Consider the following 22,427-nt stretch of genomic DNA (forward strand, 5'->3'; position numbering starts at 1 on the left):
TTAAACCAATTCAGCACTCCACTGAAGACATTCATTAGCCTACATTTTTCATTTTGTGTGTTAAGCGCAAAGACTTGTTTCAAAAGTATTTCTAAATTCAGTTCTAATTTCCAGCAAACGAACAATAATAACAAAATGTGGTCAGTTATATCCAAACACACGTCTTATTCTTATGCCCCATATAGTGACACAAGATTTCACGTAACGTTTGTGAGAAATACTACAGTAAGAACTTTACCAATGATTATCTGATGCATTTGTTGTAGAGTTGCAACGATGAGTCACACACAATGTCGTTACAAAGTTCACGCACACACACATACACAAAACACGGACACGCACACACAGAGACAGCGTGCGTTTAGCTTTTTTTGCACGCAAATGTGACAGGATACAGGTTAATCTCCACTGCTGTATAAATATCTGTTATGTTAATGTACAAAATAAACCTGATTTAACGTCCACAAACCGAGATTGAAGCATCTTCTTTTATAATTGTTGAGACACGTGGCTGTGCTGATAAGGTAAAGCTGAAGTAAATTGCTGTAATTCATTACACACCCACTGTTTTAAAACATTTTAAACTTGTAAAACACTCTTGATCACATTTGATGATGACTGATGATCCTAGCCAACTGAACAGACCGTTTATTCCCGGTTGCTTTGCGCACTTCATGTCTTGTTGATATGATTATATGCGTTACTACGGACACAACTTAATACGCAGCTGTCAATCAATTCGGTGGGCGGGGGGACTGCACTCCTATGTCAAGTTGCGGTCGGTCTGAAAACCGCTCCAATTGGTCCATCGTTTTTATGTTGTTAAATTGAAAAATAAGGACTGGGTGTGTTTATATCAGCCCAATATGAGGGTCTATACACTACACCTACACATATGTCTGTCCAAACAGCTTGAAAAGTAGATTTTTCACCATAGGTGTTCTTTAAGCACAAGCTGCACAAATGTTTATCCTCAAAAAACATATCAACTAATACATAATTTATATAAACATTACATCATTTGATTATAATACTGTATATATTAAAAGAATACTATTTTATTAAATTTTTACATCAAAGAAAAAATAATGAGTACTGCTCCAGACGTTCTATGATGAGTTCAGCACATACTGGTTAAGGCATGTGCATTGGGTGTATATTTAATGTGAAAGACTACATGTGGTTGGTCCAGCGGTGGATCCAGTATCTGCTCATTTGTGATGTATAATTGAACAGAGCAGACGTGGGTCTCTCTGAGGGAGCACACTAGAGCTGCTCAGGCCACTGGGGTTCAAGGGAAACTTTCCAGCACTGCTTGAAATTAAGTTTCCGAATGTTTTTCAGAAGAGGTTAAAGTTTCCAGTAGTTAAAATGCATTTATTCAGTTTAGTTTATAATAAGCCTTACAATTCATTTGAAGTGTGTGTGTGGATGAATGAAGTGTGTAAGAAGGTTTAGGCTATGATACCTGTGCCTGATACAGACTGCCAGGGTCTCGAGAACCAATTCCTACGAAGGGCCGGTTGGCAGGTGGCGTCCCGGGAGCAGAGTATGCTGAAAAACACAAACAATTGCATTATGATATAACAGGGCTGGATTAAGAACATATTGGGCCCTGTGGCTATAGCAAACCCAAGGGCCCCATTTATTTTATGCCCATTTATTTATTTAATAAATTTTATTATTAATTTGCTAATTTATATTATTGTATAATCTAATTTACCACTTGATTTAAATTTGAATATTATAGATGTTTTCCATTTTACAAAAGTAGGTGTACAAGCAAACAAAATTATTCACATAAACTTTTACAGTTTTAAAAAGGCTGCCAAAATAAAAAATAAAAATAATAAAAAACACATTTGCAATACTTCCTAAATGAGCACTTTACAATAAATACTTTAAATAGGGTTATCTAAAAAGTTTACTTTAACTTTAGCTGAGCAGAAATCCCTCAAATATCTTTAAAGGTCATGCTTCTAATTTCCCATATGGTCAATCAATTACAGAAGGTTAGCTTATTATTTTTTTCCACAGATATATTGTCTGATGAAAGCTAACGCCAGTATTTCATTGCTCCAGATTATTACTGACGTTTTTATAAAAGGGGAGATTCGTTCATTTAAAAGTTTGCTCTCTAAGTGGTTCAGTTAGACTTAAACCATGTATTTTCTTGAGGTAGATCCTCGACAGCGATGGACATTTTGATAACTGTGTGTGTAGGCTACCTGTATTTAAATTGTTTGCACACTTCAGTTATGAGTCCATTCTGCATGATTCCACCTATCTTGGCTTCTCTTACTGTACGTTATTAACGAATACTGTTTTAGTTTTATTTTTTCTTCTATGATGTGTTTGGTTAGTCTACCTTTGACTGTACCATTCTCACGGTAGAGCTAAAATAAGGAACTGTCCTGGAAAATGAGAGATTTTCCTGGGGAAAAACAGGACATCTACTCACCCTTACTGGGGACTAAATGGGGCTATTTAAAACTCTGATTGAGCTACAGCCACTCCGAGCCATATAGTTTAGCAGCGACACTGTTTTTGAACAGCAGCTAGCTGAAATTAATTCTTCACATGTGAAAGCCTAATGCAAATGGGTGTTTCCCGCATCATGACACAAGTTAATTCATCAGCCAATCAAGGGCACCCTCCTCCTGCGAGTCCTGGGGCTTCAGTTACTCCTAGCCCTGATATTAATCCAGCCCTGGATGTAAATGTGTATTGATATTGACCAATAGGTGACATTGTTGTAAACAGATTTCAAATAGAAACACAGCAAATACATTTTTAGCATCACATCAATGATTTGGATAATAAGCCCTACAAAAATTGGCAACAAAACATTATTATTAGCACTTTTTTATATTTTGTGTGTAATTTGTATTACATTTAACAAGATGATTCAGGGACTGGTGCCCAAAATAAATTTCACACGTCATAACGTTACTAGATTTGTCCCAAATCGCTTACTTACGCACTATTCTATGCCATGTGATGTTGAACACTTCATGCACTCAACAGTTGCAGCTTTGCTATCGGAGCTATTAGCGCTGATGTTGGATTACTTCATTTATTTTGATTTTGCAAGCAGAGTTCTCCAACGTATGCAATTGCGATGCCTCCCTAGTGAATTTGGTTGTACTCCTGAGAGGCCCTACTTAGTAGTTTGCCAATTTATTTCATAATCTGGCAACCGATAAAGGTCAACTGGGAAGCAGTTTGAATTTCCATTAGCAAAAAAATCATTAGCTTTCCATTTGGGATGACACTAAACTCATACACTACATGGTTGAGGTTATAATTACATAAGTGATTAGTGTATCGAGTGTCATTTGGGATGCAACTTCAATGTATTCATAAGATACAGCTTTTTACTATAATAATCAAAATGGCTGGTGCCCAAATTGACCTAAATGCCTAAAATATCACTATCTAAATCAATTAAAATGTAAATAAGTAAGGTCAATCGACTTGCCATTAGCCAAGAAATCAAATTAACATAAATATCAGTGCAAAATTGGGTAGTTGGAGGTTCTAAAGAGTGTAAGTAAGAGACTCCAGGTTTACAGCGGTTAATGTTGAGTAACCTTCTATCTCTGTACCAAATTTCATAACTTTCCAAAAAGCTGTTCTATGACATGCCATATACTCAAATTAACTGATTCAACATGTCTAAAATGCTGGTTTTTGGTTGATTTGGTGTTTAAATCACTCAGTTATTCATTACTACATTCAGTTGAGATCTTAACTGCAGTAAGTGTTTATGGCTTGCATCTGTTTCACTCAGACACTGAATTGATGCAGCATTTGGTCACAGTTTGTGTATTTGTTACTGCCAGACTGTGTAAATAAATACAATGTCTGGCGGAGGCTTATTCTGTTGTCTGTTTATGTATATCCAGCCTGTTGTTATAGGGTATGCGCGCCTTCATCTCTCAAAGAGCATAATATCAGCAATTACAGAAGCTTTATGTTTCTTAGGAAAATCTCCTCGGTTGGTAAACATACAACTTAACAATCTCCACATCCATCTTTATCAGATGGCTCTTTGAATAAGCGGACTTGATTATGAGACGTGATTCTAGCTGAATAATCCTGCTGATCATTGAATCTGACTGTGTGAGATGGTGTATCGAGGCGATTGATCATCTGGGATTCTGCAGCACAGCGGATGGCCAACATATTGAGCTGTTCTCTGCATTAATAATTAAATTAGCATGATTAATGGACAGGGCGGCAAGCACTGGCCCATTAAAGCTGATCGACTTGTCATCTAAATATATTTGTGTTTGTATAAGTTACTAAAGGAAATACGCTTACTGTGTTTTTCTCACTGAAACTAACATATACAATCTTAAGTCAGAATTATTAGCCCTCCTGAATTATTAGCCCCCCTGTATATATTTTTTGCCAATTTCTGTTTAACGGATAGAGCATTTTATTTTCAACGCATTTCTAAACATAATAGTTTTAATAACTCATTTCTAATAACTGATTTATTTTATCTTCGCAATGATGACAGTAAATAATATTTTACTAGATATTTTTCACCACACTAGTATTCAGCTTAAAGTGCAATTAAAAGGCTTAATTTGGCAAGTTAGGGTAATTAGGCAAGTCATTGTATAACAATGGTTTATTCTGTAGACAGTTGAAAAAAATATATTGCTGAAGCAGGCTAATAATATTGACCTTAAAATAGCTTTTAAAAGAAATTAAAAGTACTTTTTTTCCAGCCAAAATAAAACTATAAGTCTTTCTCCAGAAGAAAAAATATATGAAATACTATGAAAAATTGCTTGCTCTGTTAAACATCACTTGGGAAATATAAAAAAATTGCAGAAGGGCTAATAATTTTTTACTTCAACTGTATGTATAAATAAATCAATTTTTCTATACACGTCAGAAGAGGAAAAGGGGTATTTAAAGCATCAAAATGAAAGTGAGTGTAAGAGCACAAATATCAAACATTTTAATTAGGATTTCCAGAAAACACCTATAAAAATGTCAATGAGTGTAAAAATAGCTTATATACAAAATAATCCTCTCATGTATATTTAGAATAAGACTCATTTGATTCATCATTTGATCACAGCACAGGCCCAAAATACACTGTAATAGTTTTGACTTTGTATACTTTATTACACATCAAATCATTAGATTTCTAATAAAAATGGAATTATCAGTTAATTTTAAACATGAATGAATGAATTTATATATATATATATATATATATATATATATATATATATATATATATATATATATATATATATATATATATATATATATATGTATATATATATATATATATGTATATATATATATATATATATATATATATATATATATATATATATATATATATATATATACATATATATATATACACACTAAGCTATATAGAAGTGTCTTGAAAAATATCTAGTCAAATATTATTTACTGTCATCATGGCAAAGATAAAATAAATCAGTTATTAGAAATGAGTTATTAAAACTATTATGTTTAGAAATGGGTTGAAAAAAAATCATCTCACTGTTAAACAGAAATTGGAGAAAAAAATAAACAGGGGGGCTAATAATTCAGGGGGGTTAATAATTCTGACTTCAACTGTATATATATATATATATTACATGTAAATGTAAGGTACTCCTATAGTGAAAAGCTGTATTATGAGCTATATTACATTAGTTATTAGGATAGTTTTGCCAAAAATGACAATTCTGCCACCATTAACTCATCTTTAGTGTCTTTCTTCTGATAAACACAAAGGACGACATACTGTAGCATGTTGGAAAAAGCAGCCATAGACTTCCATAGTATACTTTTGTTCCTAGTACAGATGTCAGTGGATGCTTTTTTCCAACATTCTTCAGAATATCTTGTTTTATGTTCAACAGAAGAAGTGAATGAATATTAACATTTAGAACCAACTGAGTGTGAGTAAACTGTGAAGAAATGCTTCGTATTTGGGTGAACTATTTCTTTAAAGGCCTATTGGGTGACCAAACATGTAATTGTACACTGTGTATGCTGCTGTAAATGTAAATGGTTTGTGACATAAGCCAGACCACTAACTCTGAGCCAGCCATCTTCACTTTCACTTCAATTAGTTTCACTGGATTTATTATTCTTCGTGCCACTGTAATGAATCCAAAAATGTGTATCAAATGTATCAATCTCCAACTGTTTATGTGCGTTTGTTTTTTTTGGCTAAAGGTTTAGTGCCCTGTCAAAGGTGGGACAGAGATGGCGATTGGACGGACGAACGGAATGAAATCGTCCCACTTACTGGGGGATGTGGGTGAGCTGGAGGCTGCATCTGCAGAGGTGGTGCTGGATTTGGACTCTGGGGGAAGCGTCAGGCGGGGCAGGCCAGGGGGTGGTGGGGGGGCCAGCATCTGAGAGGAGATGTAGTGACTGGATACCTTCACCTGACCACTGCCATTCAGCTGCAGAGGAAGAGAGGGCAACAGTGAGCCACTGAGGGGAGGGACACCTCACTGCCTCTACACAGCTAACATCACAATACATGCATCTACTATCACCGTGGCCAGCTGATAGATTTGATCATTTTATTATTATAGTATACTTATATACTATTATATTACTATATTACTATATATTTATATAAGTATTATATTACTATAACACTTGTCAATTTTATGTACGACAAGCTAAATAACTGTTGTTGTAAGTCAAATGTTGGCGCACTAATGCAGTGTTCCATTCTGTTTAAAAAGTGAGAGATTCCAACCTGCTACTTAAAATACAACAGAACTGAAATGTTTCAACACTGGTAAACATGCATTATACAAGGGGCACTAGGCACTATACTAGGGGTTAAAGGGATAGTTCACAGAAAAATGAAAATGCTGTTAGTATTTAATCATAATCATGCTCTTTCATAATACTCATATGACGTTTGTTCAATCAAAAGAGAGATTTTTGTCTATTCACCAAAAACGTTGACACTTCAGAACAATCACAAAGAGATTGGAAAATAAATACATTGCTTCATATGAGGATTATATCATTATTTATATATTTAATATTCATTTTTTTACACATCAGAGTTCTGGGAGAATAACCTTTCAAACAAAGAGCAGAAATTGCTCATATTTTGTTAACATGTATATTCTGCTACATGTATATTTATGGTTATAAATGCTGGCTTCTCCAAGGCAATTAAGACATACATTTCATCAATCCATGCATTCGCGGGGAAATGAACATTTGGTAAAAAAATCTACTGGTAGTATATTAATGATTTCAAATATTTCAGATAAAACCTGTTAATTACAGAGAGACGGTTGTGTAAAGAATAGTAAATAACCATCTCTGTTGATTGCACACATGCAAACCTATGCCATTCTGCATCATTTTCCATGCATAAGTCAAAATTTAGTAAGAAATTAGTAAGAAAGAACATCGCATCTGATTTGCATGTTTTTGTGTTTATATGTACAGCACTTTGGTACCCATTGTGGTTAACTAAAAGTGCTTTAGAAATAAAGTTAGGTTGAGTTTGACACTGAATGGAACACAGTATTAGTAAAAACATCTTATTTTCTTAAGTTTATCCTCTCTGTTGCCCTCATTTGCGTTGGAGCACACACTCTGCAGATAAGTTAAAAACCCTGTTTATGTGTGTTGTTTACATTATTGTGTCACATGAAGTGGTTATCCGCTTGTTAAGTGTGACGTCATGCGAAGTGGCTTCCGGGTCCAAGCGCCATCTCAAACTGTATGGGGAGACTCATCAAATGGTAATAATAAACGTTTAGAAAGCCATGTAATACTTTCGAAAAACATGGTCACAATGTATATATCCATGCCTAATGTCCGATGGCCAGAAATTCGTTTTTTATAAATTGTTATAATTTTGGTATTTGTGATGCAGCAAGCCCAGAGACTGTCGTGTACACTATGATTTTATATAAAATTCACTTTAATGTGTGATATGATTTACAAAGATCATAAACTAATATTTTCTCAATTCAAATGAGTGGCAGCTCGGACCCGGAAACAGTTTTCCATACGTCACCGATACGTCATGACTTAACAAGCGGATTCACAACTAGAAAGGTGTGTTTTTTTAATAAAGCTTGACTGTTTATGTAGTGGAAAGATTATTTTTTGGAAGAATTTGGCGCTTTCTTGTTTGGAGAAAACAAAAAGGGGCTGTGGAAATTTATTTTGCTCCAAAAAGTTGGATAACTTCAACACCCATAATGCATTGGGCTCAACTGAATCAACTGTGAGTGGTGATACAAAAAAGTTAGATTTGTTTGATTCTGACAATCACCTCACTTATTCCCAGGGCCGTTTATATCGAAGTTGATATTTAGCCGCACCATATTGGTGTTTCATAACATCTAATTTTTACGAGGTGGGTCGTTAGCCCAACGCTCAACCCCCAACCTGGAGGACTAGGACATACACACTACAGCCAATTTAGCTTACCCAATTCACCTATAGCGTTTGTCTTTGGACTTGTGGGGGAAACCCACGCAAACACGTGGAGAACATGCAAACTCCACACAGAAATGTCAACTGACCCAGCCAGGGCTCAAACCAGCGACCTTCTTGCTGTGAGGCGACAGCGCTACCCAATGCACTAAATGTGTCAGTTTTTTATACAGAACATGATAATGTTGTGAGGCTTAAATTTAGTTCTCCAGGGATTTTCCCAGACATTCTGCATTTTTCAAATGTTCTTAATTTTATTAGGCATGCATAGAAGAAAAATTGTGTCCCTTTAAAAAAAACTAGTAGAAAGTCCAGTGGCACATTGTATCTCCACCTCCTCGTGGCATCAGCAGTTATGAGGGAGAAACAGAGTAACGTTGTGTGCAGTGTTCTAGCGAACGGCCCATTATGCATTGCTCTGTCGTTCTACCCCGGCCGCAAATCCATAAAACCCTCCATCATGCTCTCTTTCTCTCTCAGAGGGTTTGGCTCTCGTTTGCATTCTGGCCGGGTAAAACTGCACACTCACTGCCCTGCACAACAATAGCTGGTGAGTGAGTCAGCGGCATTGTGGGTCGGTGCGGCTGTTCTTTGTGACTGCTTGGCTACGGTCAGACTGCAGTACTGGGAATTTCAATGAGTCTGCAGAATCGGCGGAGCCCGGCTGCCACAGGGCAAGATTCAGAAATGTGCGTGTCTCTTTCTCTCTCTCTCTCTCTCACTCTTTCTTTCCCCGTTTATGTGCCAACATCAGCAACACCTCTAGACACTGAGATTTCCTACTTCTTGGCTGTATTTCATGTTCTCTCAGGCTCTCTGTCTGACGTGGCGATGGCACATGACTCTCCTACAGGCACCCCTGAGGAAAAGTCATTCACACTTTCTGTTGGTTCTGTATGCCACTGTCAGAATGAGACAATACAGGCAGAGCTAACTCTTGGTCCAGAGAGTGAGAGAAGGCAGAAAGATCCCAGTGGTGAATGTGCTGGAGAGATTGATGGGACTCAAATGACAGCCACAATCAGGGAATGAAATGAACTTCTCCATTTAAAAAAACATTTTTTTGAATTGATTTCAAGGGATATAGTTTTCCTTCATAAGCACAATTTTATAAATGTTTTTTTAGTTTTTTCTGTGTTATGTTAAATAATTCATTTGACCAATTACTTAAATCAATCAGAACATTACAAAACTGTTTAAATTGTAAGAATAAAGAGAGCACTCTTTTATGAAAAGCAGCCCAGGCTCATTGGACATACATGCCTCAAGATACAATTTAGCAAAATGTAAAATATGTTGCTGTGGATATCATTTTGCACCAAAGTGCGCTATGTACACTTTTGCAAATTAAGATAAGTCGTCACCTTGGAATTTATAAGGTTCTATCTGCGTTCTGAATGATTTTAAGATATTGAGCTTCAAAGTTTTGGCATTCCATATATATATATATATATATATATATATATATATATATATATATATATATATATATATATATATATATTCCATAACAGTATGTGTGTAACATTATAAAAAAAGTCTTAAAATGTAATCAACTTATAAAAAAACATCCCATAATGTAAAAAAGTTGTCATTTAATAAGAATATGTCTGTAACTCAATTTTAACAAAAATGTCAGATAGAACCTTATAATTCTAAGGTGAGGAAGTTACTTGTGGAGTGGTAAAGTATGGTACGGTATGGTTCAGAATGCTTTTATGGCCGCTTCCATTGTTTAAAGATTAAAGATGCAGATGAGAGGTTTGCACTGACTAGGCTATATGTTGCGTGTTGTTTTTTAATTCCGATTGAGTGTGTGTAGTTTTTCTGTAACTGGTAACATATCAGAAACTGTAAGGATCTGTATGTGTTCATATATGTTGCATTTATTTATTTATTTTATTGCAGACGTTACAGTAGGCTATTTATCATTGATCTGCAGTTATAATCACATCTTGTTCATAGAAAGGTTAGTAATGAACATTTATCCGCAAGTATTTATGTGTATTCAGTTTTGTGAGCAGTGCTTTTCATACTGTCCTTTACTTTGACATTTCCTCTAGTGAGAAGGATGTCGACTGAAACTTTCTGTCGTACACCACGCCCACCATTGGTACCCTTTTGGCAGTGGAAACGCAAGCCTGATAAAGATGACCTGTTCTGTACTGTACCACTCAGTGGAAACGGGTCATTAGGGTGTTTTGTTATAAATTTCAGATACACTTTCTTGTACACATTTATGAGAAGGTGGGGCTTGTCGTGCAGTTCACAGCAAACCACTGACTTAAAACCCAACCAATAGTGATTTCAAAAGCAAACATAAGAGAAAAAGTGCATATATTTACCTTGATTTTACATTGCTTTTATCTCTATTGTGGACTTTCCCTGGACTTGAAAATGAGTGCTCTGCATGACAAGTACAACACTGTACAAAACGACCTACTAGGCAAACTGACCACACCAGAAAACTTGTCCATATGCAAATAGGTTAATTAAACATATTCAATTACAAATAATAAATACTGTTGAGTTGCTTTGTGCTATTTATTTGGTGTTGTGCAAAGAACTGCACAAAATTCCTTGACATATGTCCCTCTACATATCATTAGTGTGAAAACGAAAAAAAATTGTTTGTGTCATACCTCCCCATAGCGTTCATTTTATCTAGAAACTACAGTCAAACATATCTGTTTAGGTAAGCTTTTGTGGTTTCACAAAAATGTAGGCTGAAACACGTATTTCCAACAAGCCTGTGTTGAGGATAGGGCTGCGATATAAGGTCAAAAGATATCTTTATTGGGGATTTCTGCCTTTTATATTTTAATTATGATCTTTATGCTGATTGATAGAATGCATATAAAGCCTAAAAAGTCTGGAGAAACTGCATGCCAACTTGCATTTAAACTTCTATTTATTACATTTATATTTGAACAGAAAATACTCACTAAATATGAGCACAATAACTACAATACACAGCATAAAACTGTATATTTGAGACAGATCAACTGGAAAATGACAAATTAAGTCATCATCTACTCACCCTGATGTTTGACTAATGTCATATACCCTTCATTGTTTAACAAACCATAACGAATGTCCTGATAGTGACCGGCATTAAGCTAGATTAAAGAACACAAAAGTGTCACAGAATGGCCCAGTGCAAAATACACCACACAATCCAAGTGTTCTGTTGGTAAATGATAGGTTATATTAAAAAACAAAGAAAATTCCATGCTTTTTCTGTTTCTGAGTTAAAGTGAACTGCACAACACAATCTGATGGCACTTCATAACTTTTTGATTTAGTGGTTAATTTGTATGATTTGTATGATTTAGTACCCTAATAAGGAGCAGGTTTATGGGTGGGTTTTATGGATATGCCTCCATTTAAAAATCATCCATTTTCATGCAAATTAAATCATATGAATTTATACAGATTAGACGCTATTCTGACAAAAGTAGTTAAAATTGTTACATTTTCTCACGAGATTGGGCTGGAACATGTACAACAAGACTAATGGAAAGTCATGATTTTTGTTAGATATTTTGTAGAATCATATATGCCAGTGGTCCCCAACCCCCGTGGATCAATTGGTACCAGGCCGCACAAGAAATTCATTCATTCATTTTCTTTTCGGCTTAGTCCATTTATTAACCTAGGATCGCCACAGTGGAATGAACCACCAACTTATCCAGCATATGTTTTACTCAGTGGATGCCCTTCCAGCTGCAACCAATCACTGGGAAACATCCAAACACACTCATTTGCAGATGACACCACAGTGATTGGTCTAATCAGCAATAATGATGAGACTGCCTACAGGGAGGAGATACAGCATCTGGCCACTTGGTGCACCGACAATAATCTGCTCTTTAACACCAGCAAGACCAAGGAGCTCATTGTGGACTTCAGGAAGGGACGAACAGGCTCGCATGATCCCATCCACATTAATGGGATGGCCATTGAGCCTGTCTCATCCTTCAAGTTCCTGGGGACCCACATCTCTAAGGACCTTTCCTGGACCACCAACACCTCCAGCCTGGTCAAGAAGGCTCACCAGCGCCTATTCTTCTTGAGGCAACTAAAGAAGAACCAGCTTTCATCAGCCGTCTTGGTGAACTTCTACCGCTGCACAATAGAAAGCATCCTGACCAACTGCGTCACAGTCTGGTATGGAAGCTGCTCTGTTGCTGAGCGTAAGGCACTGCAGCGGGTGGTGAAAACTGCCCAACGCATCACAGGGACTACACTGCCAAACATAGAGGACATCCAGAAGAAACACTGTCTGCGCCGAGCACGCAGTATTCTTAAGGACACCTCTCACCCTGCTCACAGACTGTTTTCTCTCCTGCCTTCCGGCAGGCGATTCAGGCTCCCCCGGACAAAAACCAGCAGACTGAGGAACAGCTTTTTCCCCAGAGCTGTCTTCCTTTTGAACTCTGCCCCTCACTGACTCTTTTGCCCCCCCCCCCCCCCCCCCCCCCCCACCCCCCCCACCCAATACACCCCCCACACTCCTCTAACTTAAACTCCTCACAATCACTGCACTATTTAACATTTGCACATTTAAAGTTTGCACATATTCATTGCACTGATTCATTTACTTGAACTGGACATACCCACAGCACATGGACATTTGTAATTATGTTCATCTATCTGCACACTTCTGCTATTAATAGCATCCTGTACATATATTCATTTATTGTAAATCTGTTCATAGCTAATACAACCTGTATATAATGTTCATAGTACATCCATCTGTAAATATCACCATAGTTTTTCTATAACTGCACTTTATAACTTATACCTGTATCCTGCACTTGCTGCTATTGCACTGCTGGTTAGACCTAAACTGCATTTCGTTGCCTTGTACTTGTACATGTGTAATGACAATAAAGTTGAATCTAATCTAATCTAATCTAATTTGCACACATACAGTACACTACGGTCAATTTTAGCATAGCCAATTCACCTATAGCACATGTCTTTGGACTTGTAGGGGAAACCGGAGCACCCGGAGGAAACCCATGCACGAACATGTAAACTCCACACAGAAATGCCAACTGACCCAGCCGAGTCTCAAACCAGCGACCTTCTTGCTGCGAGGTGACAGTGTTACCTACTGCGTCACCGCGCTGCTCCCAAATTCTTAATTATTTCTGTTTTATTTATTATCTGAATCTGAACAATCTTAAATGATTTTTATTTTGAAAAATTATCGTATTCTCTTGGCTACATCTCAGTCATTTGAGTGCTAAAATTTAACACGCTAGCTAGCAAGCTACCAAAATGAGAAACAGACATCTTTGTAAAGTTTCTTTACGAAGGGGAAAGGCCCAGTAAATGGACCCATGAACTGCCAAGAAAATGGATCCGCAACCCATTGTCAACAAATCAGGTGAATCCAGCATGTCAGTGCAAGTAGAAGATCAACTGCTGGAGATTGCAAATGACGGCGGCCACATGTCACACAAGTTTGTTATTTCCAGTGGAGGCATGCATATTGGGAGAGACGCGCACGCGGAACCCAGTTAAAAATGTCTGAAGTTTGCAGAATGCTTTGGGCGCACCACGAGTCACATGACAAGAACTGACCGATCAGCTTTATACTTTGAATGGAACATACACATTTTGAAAGACTAATTATGTCAAACACAGAACACCCAAACACTGCAGTGCTTTTTAACTTTCTCCATCAAAATTTTTTATCAGAGTTGCAGCAATGTTTTGTCAGCTTGTCATCCTCGGAAAAAAGTTGATGGTAGCCTAGCAATCTATGTACACCCCCTACCCCCAGGCCACCACGGTAAAATTGTCAAGAGTTGCGGTCTGTGGAGAAAAAAAGGTTGGGGACCACTGATATGCCACCAAAACACTGAACTATCACACTTTTTAAGGGCTTAATGTTGTTCACTATTCCACTATGCCATTATATGAATGTGCATAAGCTGGACATTGTTTTACATATCTTCTTTAGAGGCCTAAAAAAGAATGAAAGACATGGCATTGGAAAAATGTAAGTAAATGATGGCTGATTTTTCATTTTTGGATGAACTATCCCTTTAACTTTAAGTTAGAGGACACAAGCATGCACAACTAAAGTCTATGTGAATCAAAAGTTTCTTCTTTACTTTAGTATTTCGACACATATCCAAGTGAAACACAACTAGAGGGCGATGCTTTATTTTAGCACTCCTCCTCACCATCTCTTACTCGCAGCAAACTAATGGTCGGAGAGTAGTGGTAATTCTGGCCAAGCCGTCAAACTGACAGAGTTCGAGCTGATATTTTTTTAGTTAATTAACTTGCACAGATTAATTATTCACATCAAGAATACCAATGTGTGCTAACAAAGTAAAGTCAATTTTGTTTTAATGAAGATCTCCATAAAAAGTTCAAGTGGCCCTTTTGATTGACTAAGCCAACGAGCCCCCACACTCATCCATGTGAAGCTCAAGGTTACACTGGTGCTGATGAGCTCCTGTCTGTGAGTGTGTGTGTTAAAGGGCTGATGGATGTCGCTGTTTAGACTGCAGGTCGCTTTAATGGAAAGGGTGAAATCTGACCGCGTGGAGGCTGCGTGCTTCTACAAGGCAGCGGTCAGCTGTTTTTGGCTCATATTACATGGGCTACAATCCATGTAGGGCACATGATGGCTTGTTTATCTGTCTCTTTTTCCTTCTGTCTGTCTCTCTCTCACTTGCACGCACACACACACACAGTAGATTGTGGCGCAGGAAGTAATCAGTTGATCTTGTAATTCATCCTTTCTGGTGTAATTTAAAGAGGTCATAACAGGGATTTATTATTATTTATTTGTTTTCCCAGAGGTTTGTTTTTTGCCAGTACAGTAAATTTGAGCTTTTTCCCCACTCTCTCTCTTTCACTTTCTGATCTGTAGAATTAAGCGATTTTTTAAGCCAATTGCTAAGGTTTGAAACCATACAGCATGCTTTGAAATGATTCCTGATATACAGTTGAAGTCAAAATTATTAAACCCCCTGAATTATTAGCCCCCCTGTTTATTTTTTCCCCCATTTTTTTCAGAGATTTTTTTCAACACATATCTAAACATAATAGTTTTAATAACTAATTTCTAATAACTGATTTATTTTATCTTTGCCATGATGACAGTAAATAATATTTAACTAGATATTTCTCAAGACACTTCTATACAGCTTAAAGTGACATTTAAAGGCGTAACTAGATTAATTAAGTTAATTAGGAAGGTTAGGGTAATTAGGCAAGTTATTGTATAATGATGGTTTGTTCTGTAGACTATCAAAAAAAAATAGCTTAAAGGGGTTAATAATTTTGACCTTAAAATGTTTTAAAAAATTAAAAATAGCTTTTATTCTAGCCGAAATAAAACAAATAAGACTTTCTCCAGAAGAAAAAATATAATCAGACATACTGTGAAAATTTCCTTGCTCTGTTAAACATCATTTGGGAAATATTTAAAAAAGAAAAAAATTCAATGGGAGTTTAGTAATTCTGATTGTAACTGTATGCTGTGATAGTATTTTGATTGTATAATTTGGCGTAAAACTAAATATGAACATTTGAACAATTTAGGTCAAAGAAACATGTAAATTATGAATAAATATGAAAAAAAGTCATACATTATATATAATTTAAGTATTTAATACATAACACATATATTTTATAATACACATACATACACACACACAAATTTGATATTTGTCTGTATGTGTGTATATGTCACATGTATGTCAGGCATGTGATCAAGCAAGGACAAAAAAAAAAGGAAGATATGATCAATTTCAATGCTCAATTGCTTTTCAGTCAACTGTGAGTTTGCGATGCTGTTTTCTTTTTGCACTTCACATTTCTGTGCGTTTCACTTTCTGGCCCTGATTTGACAATGGGGCGGAGTCACAGGAACTGGGCGTGTACGGCTTGCCCGAACCTGCCTCCTGTGAAGCGATGTCATCAGCTGGAGACACAGTGACACAAAGGAAATCAGCCACGAATCACTTTCATAAATCTAATCAAGATAAAGTAAAATACCTGAATCCTTTGTTTTTTGGGGGGCTGTTTAAATCGTCAAACAGCAAAACTCACAAATCAAAATGAGCATTGCAAATGACTTGAGAGGTTTTGTAAAGGCAATCCTGGAAAAAAATACTTAGCAAATATATTAATATTTTATTTTTAATTCCAAATATTCAATGTTTTTTTGCACTACATGATTTTTATTTGCAGTTCTTATTTTTTTTTTGCAAAATTCCTTTTTATTTCTCAAAACTCAATTTTCCCTTGGCGATTTTTTTTGTGAGTTTGCATTATTTTACATTTTTTTGCTCAATACTTTATTTTTTGTTTGCAAAACTTTCTTTTATGTTGCAAGTATATATGGCCCTGGATTGACTTCATACATGTCTTTCTAAAAAAAAAATTTTTTATGAAACACAAAAGAAAGACATGAAACAAAACAACACAGTGTCTACTAAGAATGCTTCATCTCACCCCCCTCCGATCTTACTAAATGTCTGCGAGATATTAATATGTGGATGACCAGTAACTTTTTAAAGTTAAATGCCAGTAAAATTGAAGCCCTTCTGGTTGGTTCTAAATCTGTTCTTTCCGAAGCTCAATCTTTTACTCTATCTATCAATAATCTCCAGTAAATTTTACAACTCATGCTAAAAGTCTTGGGGTTATACTAGATGGTGTGCTTCCATTTAATTCACATATTAGTAATATTTCACAATCTGCCTTTTTTCAGTTGCGTAACATTGCAAGACTTCGTCCTTCACTATCCCAACAAAGTACTAAAGTGCTTGTACATGCTCTGGTCACATCAAGGATTGATTATTGCAATTCCCACCTATCTGGTATCTCTCTTAACCAACTTCACAGATAACAGCTAATCCAGAACTCAGCAGCTAGGGTAGTCACCCACTCCTATGCTTCTGAACACATATCCCCAATTCTCTTTCACTTGCACTGGCTTCCAGTTCTTTATCGTGTACAATATAAAATTCTTCTATTAACTTACAAAGCTCTTCACAACCTTGCACTCGATTACCTCTCTGATCTTCTTTACTGGTCCCCTCCTCGGCGCTCACTGAGATCTTCTGCGGCTGAACTGTTATCAGTTCCAAATGTTAAGATGAAATCATTTGGTGGCAGGGCTTTTAGCTGCATAGCACCACAGTTATGGAATTCCCTGCCGTTAGATATTCGTCAGGTGGACTCTTCAATTTTTAATCCCAGGTTAAAACCTTCCTGTTCAGGATTGCTTTTAATGATTTTCTGGTTTAATATTATGTTTATGTTATGTTTATTATTCTTTTGTTTTGTTTTTTATAATGTGCATGTGACCTATTGTAAGGTGTCCTTGGGTGCTTTGAAAGATGCCTATAAATAAAAGGTTTTATTATTATTATTATTATTATTATTATTATTATTATTATTATTATTATTATTATTATTATTATTATTATTATTATTATTATTATTAACATGATGATGACAAATAAAGGATACAATTTCATTTTTAGGTGAACTGTCCCTTTAAGAAATGCTTTAGTTGCATTCAAAATGAGCACATTCCCTCCACTAATGCTGAGTTTAGATTGCATGATTTTAGCTCCAATTTTGACTCGCCGACAGGTTTTGAGAAATCTCCGACAAACGCCTGAAATCACAGTCTAATCGGTGCTCGTTCTCATGAGTAACAATCACACAGTATGAACTATCAAGGATGCGATATGAGAGAATCTGGAGCTGTCGGAGTTTCAAATCATGCCTTGTGAAATGAGTTTTGACTGAAAATAACATCGGCAATCACCTACAGCCAATGAGAGAGCAGCTTCCACTAGTATGGGTATCTGCAGGCCAGTTAAAAGCAGGCCAAGTTAAAAGCGCTCATTTTTAGTTTATTAAACCCAAGAAATGGAGTAAAAACTAGTAGAAATTCGGCAGGAGCACCGTGTCTGTTTGACGTGTCATCTGAGCAATACCACAATCGGGTCGAAAAGTAAAATAAGTTGAGGAGAAATTGATAATTCCCTTCAAAAGCCAGGTGAGCAAAATAAGTACATTTTCTAAAGCTAAAGCCTTCTTTTTCCATTATGTAGTTAATAACTAAAGATATATTACATGACCTCGCATTGTTTCCATGTCACTTCTCGCATCTGTGTGGTTGTGAGACATAGTTTGGACAAAGTTGTCAGCGATTATTCCTATTTTAAAGTCATGCAGTGTAAACTCTCCTGTCGCCGATCTGTCCTACAGTGTAAAAACAGCAGCGATGGAACGCTAACACAGATAGTCATGCAGTGTGAAAACATCCGTGACACGACTACTTTGAAAATCATGCAGTCTGAACTCGGCATAAGACAGAAGTCACACTTTTTTTGCCTTAACTTTTACCTTCAAATTTGGACAGCCTATGATATGACCTCTTTAAAGTACAAATTCAACATTTCATTTGTCAAGCTGACTCATCCAGTGAGTGACACGGCAGGCTCAGAGCTGTGACTGGCTCATATTGGGCTCCTACCAGAATTATGGCTGTTGATTTATTTTGAGGCTGATGCCGGGATATGTTTTTACGTACCCTCATCTGTAAGTGTGATGAATGCAGAAAGTCATATGAGTTGTGTCTGGAAGCTTCGTGGGATGATCTTACTGGGCTGGGCTGTTGATTGGACGGGTCACAGGCCAGAGAGACCAGGTCCTTGAGCGGGTCTTGAGAGCTGAGGTGTGGCGGGTACCGGATAGCCGTGTGAGGGAAGTAAGTGGAGGCGGTTTGGGGGAGAATGGGGGCGCCTGGGAAGTGCAGAGAAGAGGAAGGATGTGGACTCCTGGAGATACCTGAAGACACAAAGACAAGCTTTAACATGTATTCACTGATAAACAATATTGTTTACTTTATTTTGTATTTTTAGGACCCTTGTCTATGTACAGTTGAAGTCAGAATTATTAGTCCTCCTGAATTATTAGCCCCCCTGTTTATTTTTCCCCAATTTCTGTTTAACGCAGAGATTTTCTCAACACATTTCTAAACATAATAGTTTTAGTAACTAATTTCTAATAACTGATTAATTTTATCTTTGCCATGATAGCAGTAAACAATATTTTACTAGATGTTTTTCAAGATACTAGTATTCAGCTTAAAGTGACATTTAAAGGCGTAACTAGGTTAATTAGGTTAACTAGGTAGGTTAGGGTAATTAGGCAAGTTATTGTATAACAGTGGTTTGTTCTGCAGACAATTGGGAAAAAATGCTTAAGGGGGCTAATAATATTGACTTTAAAATGGTTTTATAAAAATTGAAAACTGCTTATATTCTAGCCGAAATAAAACAAATAAGACTTTCTCCAGAAGAAAAAAATATTTTAGGAAATACTGTGAAAAATTCCTTGCTCTGTTAAACATCATTTGAGAAATAAACAGCAAAAATCAGTCTAAGGCACTCGAAAAAATATAAAAATTGTTTTAATTAAGATTAAAATCTTTTAATATATTTTCCACATTTTTCGAGTGCCTTGAACAGATCTTTGCTGTTTATTCTGATGAATCCCTTACCCAAAGAGCACTGACACATTATTTAAGCTACCCCCGAGCACTTTTGGTTTAATTTTTTATCATTTGAGAAATATTTGAAAAAGAAAAAGAAAAAAAAATAAATCACAGGAGGGCTAATCATTTTGACTTCAACTGTATAAAAAGCAGCATAAACATTAGTTTAAACAAGTATCTTGTTTTATGTGTGACAGGCAGATATTAGTAGATTTGCCATTTTGATTTAAATTATTCCAAAATTGTCCAAAATTTTCTCTTGTGAACTATGATAATCTGTTTATTGTAAGCTATGCTTCTGTCTTTTAACGCGTTTGATTTCTTTAAAGCAGTTTCAGATTGGTCACTAATGTTTGTAGTGTTTATCAACTGTGAAATAAAATATATATATTAAAAGTGATTGCAGCAATATTGTTTCTCTTGTGTTGCAGAATTTATCTGGACTAAAAATTATAAAACCATACCTTTATTAATATTTTTGTATAGTCCCTTTGTCCTTGATTTGATTGACCCTTCATACTTTTCATATTCAATGGATGTGGATTTTAGCTACTGATTAATATTTGGCTTTAAAAATGAAATGAACCACATTAAATTATACAACAGTTAAATATAGTTTTTTTGTAACGAAATTAATACAGTTGCCCATGCACTATAGAAAATACAGCCATCAGCCACATATACAGCCACTTATACTACTCACAATCACTGCACTATTTAACATTTGCACATTTAAAGTTTCCACATATTCATTGCACTACATTGCACTAATTCACTTATCTGAACTGTACATACCCACTGCACATGAACATTTGTAATTGTTTATCTATCTGCCACTCCTGATTATTAATAGCATCCTGTACATATATTCATTTATTGTAAATCTGTTCATAGCTAATACAACCTGTATATAATGTTCATAGTACATCCATCTGTAAATATCACCATAGTTTTTCTATAACTGCACTTTAATTCTATAATTGCACTGCTGGTTAGACCGAAACTGCATTTCGTTGCCTTGTACTTGTACATGTGTAATGACAATAAAGTTGAATCTAATCTAATCTAATCAAAGTGTTCCATATATACTTAGGAAAGAAAATGAAAATCCTGAATGCCTCACAATCAGTCCCAAGAAAATACGTAATGTTTCTTGAGCACCAAATCATCAAATTACAGTAATTTCAGAAGGATTATGTGCTAATAAAGGCTGTAAAATCAGCTTTGAATCACACAAATAAATTGCAATTTAAGATATATTTAAGCTGTTTATGGGTGACACGGTGGCTCAGTGGTTATCACTGTCGCCTCACAGCAAGAAGGTCGCTGGTTTGAGTCCCAGCTGGGTCAGTTGGCATTTCTGTGTGGAGTTTGCATGTTCTCCCTGTGTTCACGTTAGTTTCCTCCGGGTGCTCCGGTTTCCCCAACAAGTCCAAAAACAAGCGGTGTAGGTGAACTGGATAAACTATATGGACTGAAGTGTATGTGTGAATGAGTGTGTTTGGAGGTTTTCTCAGTACTGGGTTGCAGTTGGAAGGGCATCCATTGTAAAACATATGCTGGATAAGTTGGCGGTTCATTCCGCTGTGTTGACCCCTGATGAATAAAGGGACTAAGCCAAAGGAAAATGAATGAATGAATGAATAAGCTGTTTATTAAATTAGAAAAGTGCTGCATTGAATTGTAAAAATATTAATTCACAATATTTTTTTGTAATCAGATAAAGGCAGGCCTGTTGAGTAATAACATTTGTTTTTTAAATCTAAGCATATCATTTTCAGCATTTGCATTTTAATGACACGTCTGATAAAGCAGCATATAACTAGCATCTTAATTAAAGAGCTTTGTTGTCGCGTCCCTGTCATATTTAACCATCATAACTCTCTACAGAGCACTCAATATGCTGTAACACATTTGGCAATGCCCAGAAGAGGTAATATGGGCTTGATGTTTCAGAGCAAGGCAGCATATGGCTGACACGCTCCACCAATTCATCTGAACAGCCAGGCTAATTGTTAGAGCATAATTCAGCCAGCTGTGAGGCTCTGGAGATGACATATCACTGTACCGCAATAAGAAACGACCTGACCGGGGACACTACACTTGTCTCAGTCCTATAAAACCGGGAAGGATTTAAATGTGCATTTATTAAAGTCATTTTTAGTTGAAAATAATTGAAACTTATTTATATTCAACTTCAGAATTTTATAACTCTTATCCTCCATAATAGAATCTGGTGATGTACACAGGTCTTTCAAACTCTTAATCGAATAGTTCACCCTTATGTGGTTAAAAATATTTATGTTTGAACACAATAGATTATATTTTTCTAAAACTTTTCCAACAGGTAACTATTGACTTGATAGTAAGAAAACAAATACTACAGTTCCAACAT

General features: G+C 36.1%; 1 protein-coding gene across 6 annotated transcripts in view; it reads right to left on the reverse strand.

Annotated features, from left to right (window-relative positions):
- nfic (nuclear factor I/C) overlaps positions 1-22,427 on the reverse strand; it is a 242,356-nt gene that overhangs the window by 18,266 nt on the left and 201,663 nt on the right. For 4 of the 6 annotated variants that reach the window (XM_056463753.1, XM_056463754.1, XM_056463757.1 and 1 more), the window contains 3 exons: positions 19,067-19,323; positions 6,299-6,458; positions 1,469-1,554 (listed from right to left, as the gene is read on the reverse strand). In XM_056463753.1, coding sequence (XP_056319728.1) covers positions 1,469-1,554; positions 6,299-6,458; positions 19,067-19,323 — 503 coding nt within the window. The remainder of the gene's footprint in view (positions 1-1,468; positions 1,555-6,298; positions 6,459-19,066; positions 19,324-22,427) is intronic. The other 2 variants (XM_056463755.1, XM_056463758.1) reach the window with 2 other exon arrangements.

The sequence above is a fragment of the Danio aesculapii genome, chromosome 8 (genome assembly GCF_903798145.1).
Source record: "Danio aesculapii chromosome 8, fDanAes4.1, whole genome shotgun sequence".
NCBI classification, from domain to species: domain Eukaryota; kingdom Metazoa; phylum Chordata; class Actinopteri; order Cypriniformes; family Danionidae; genus Danio; species Danio aesculapii.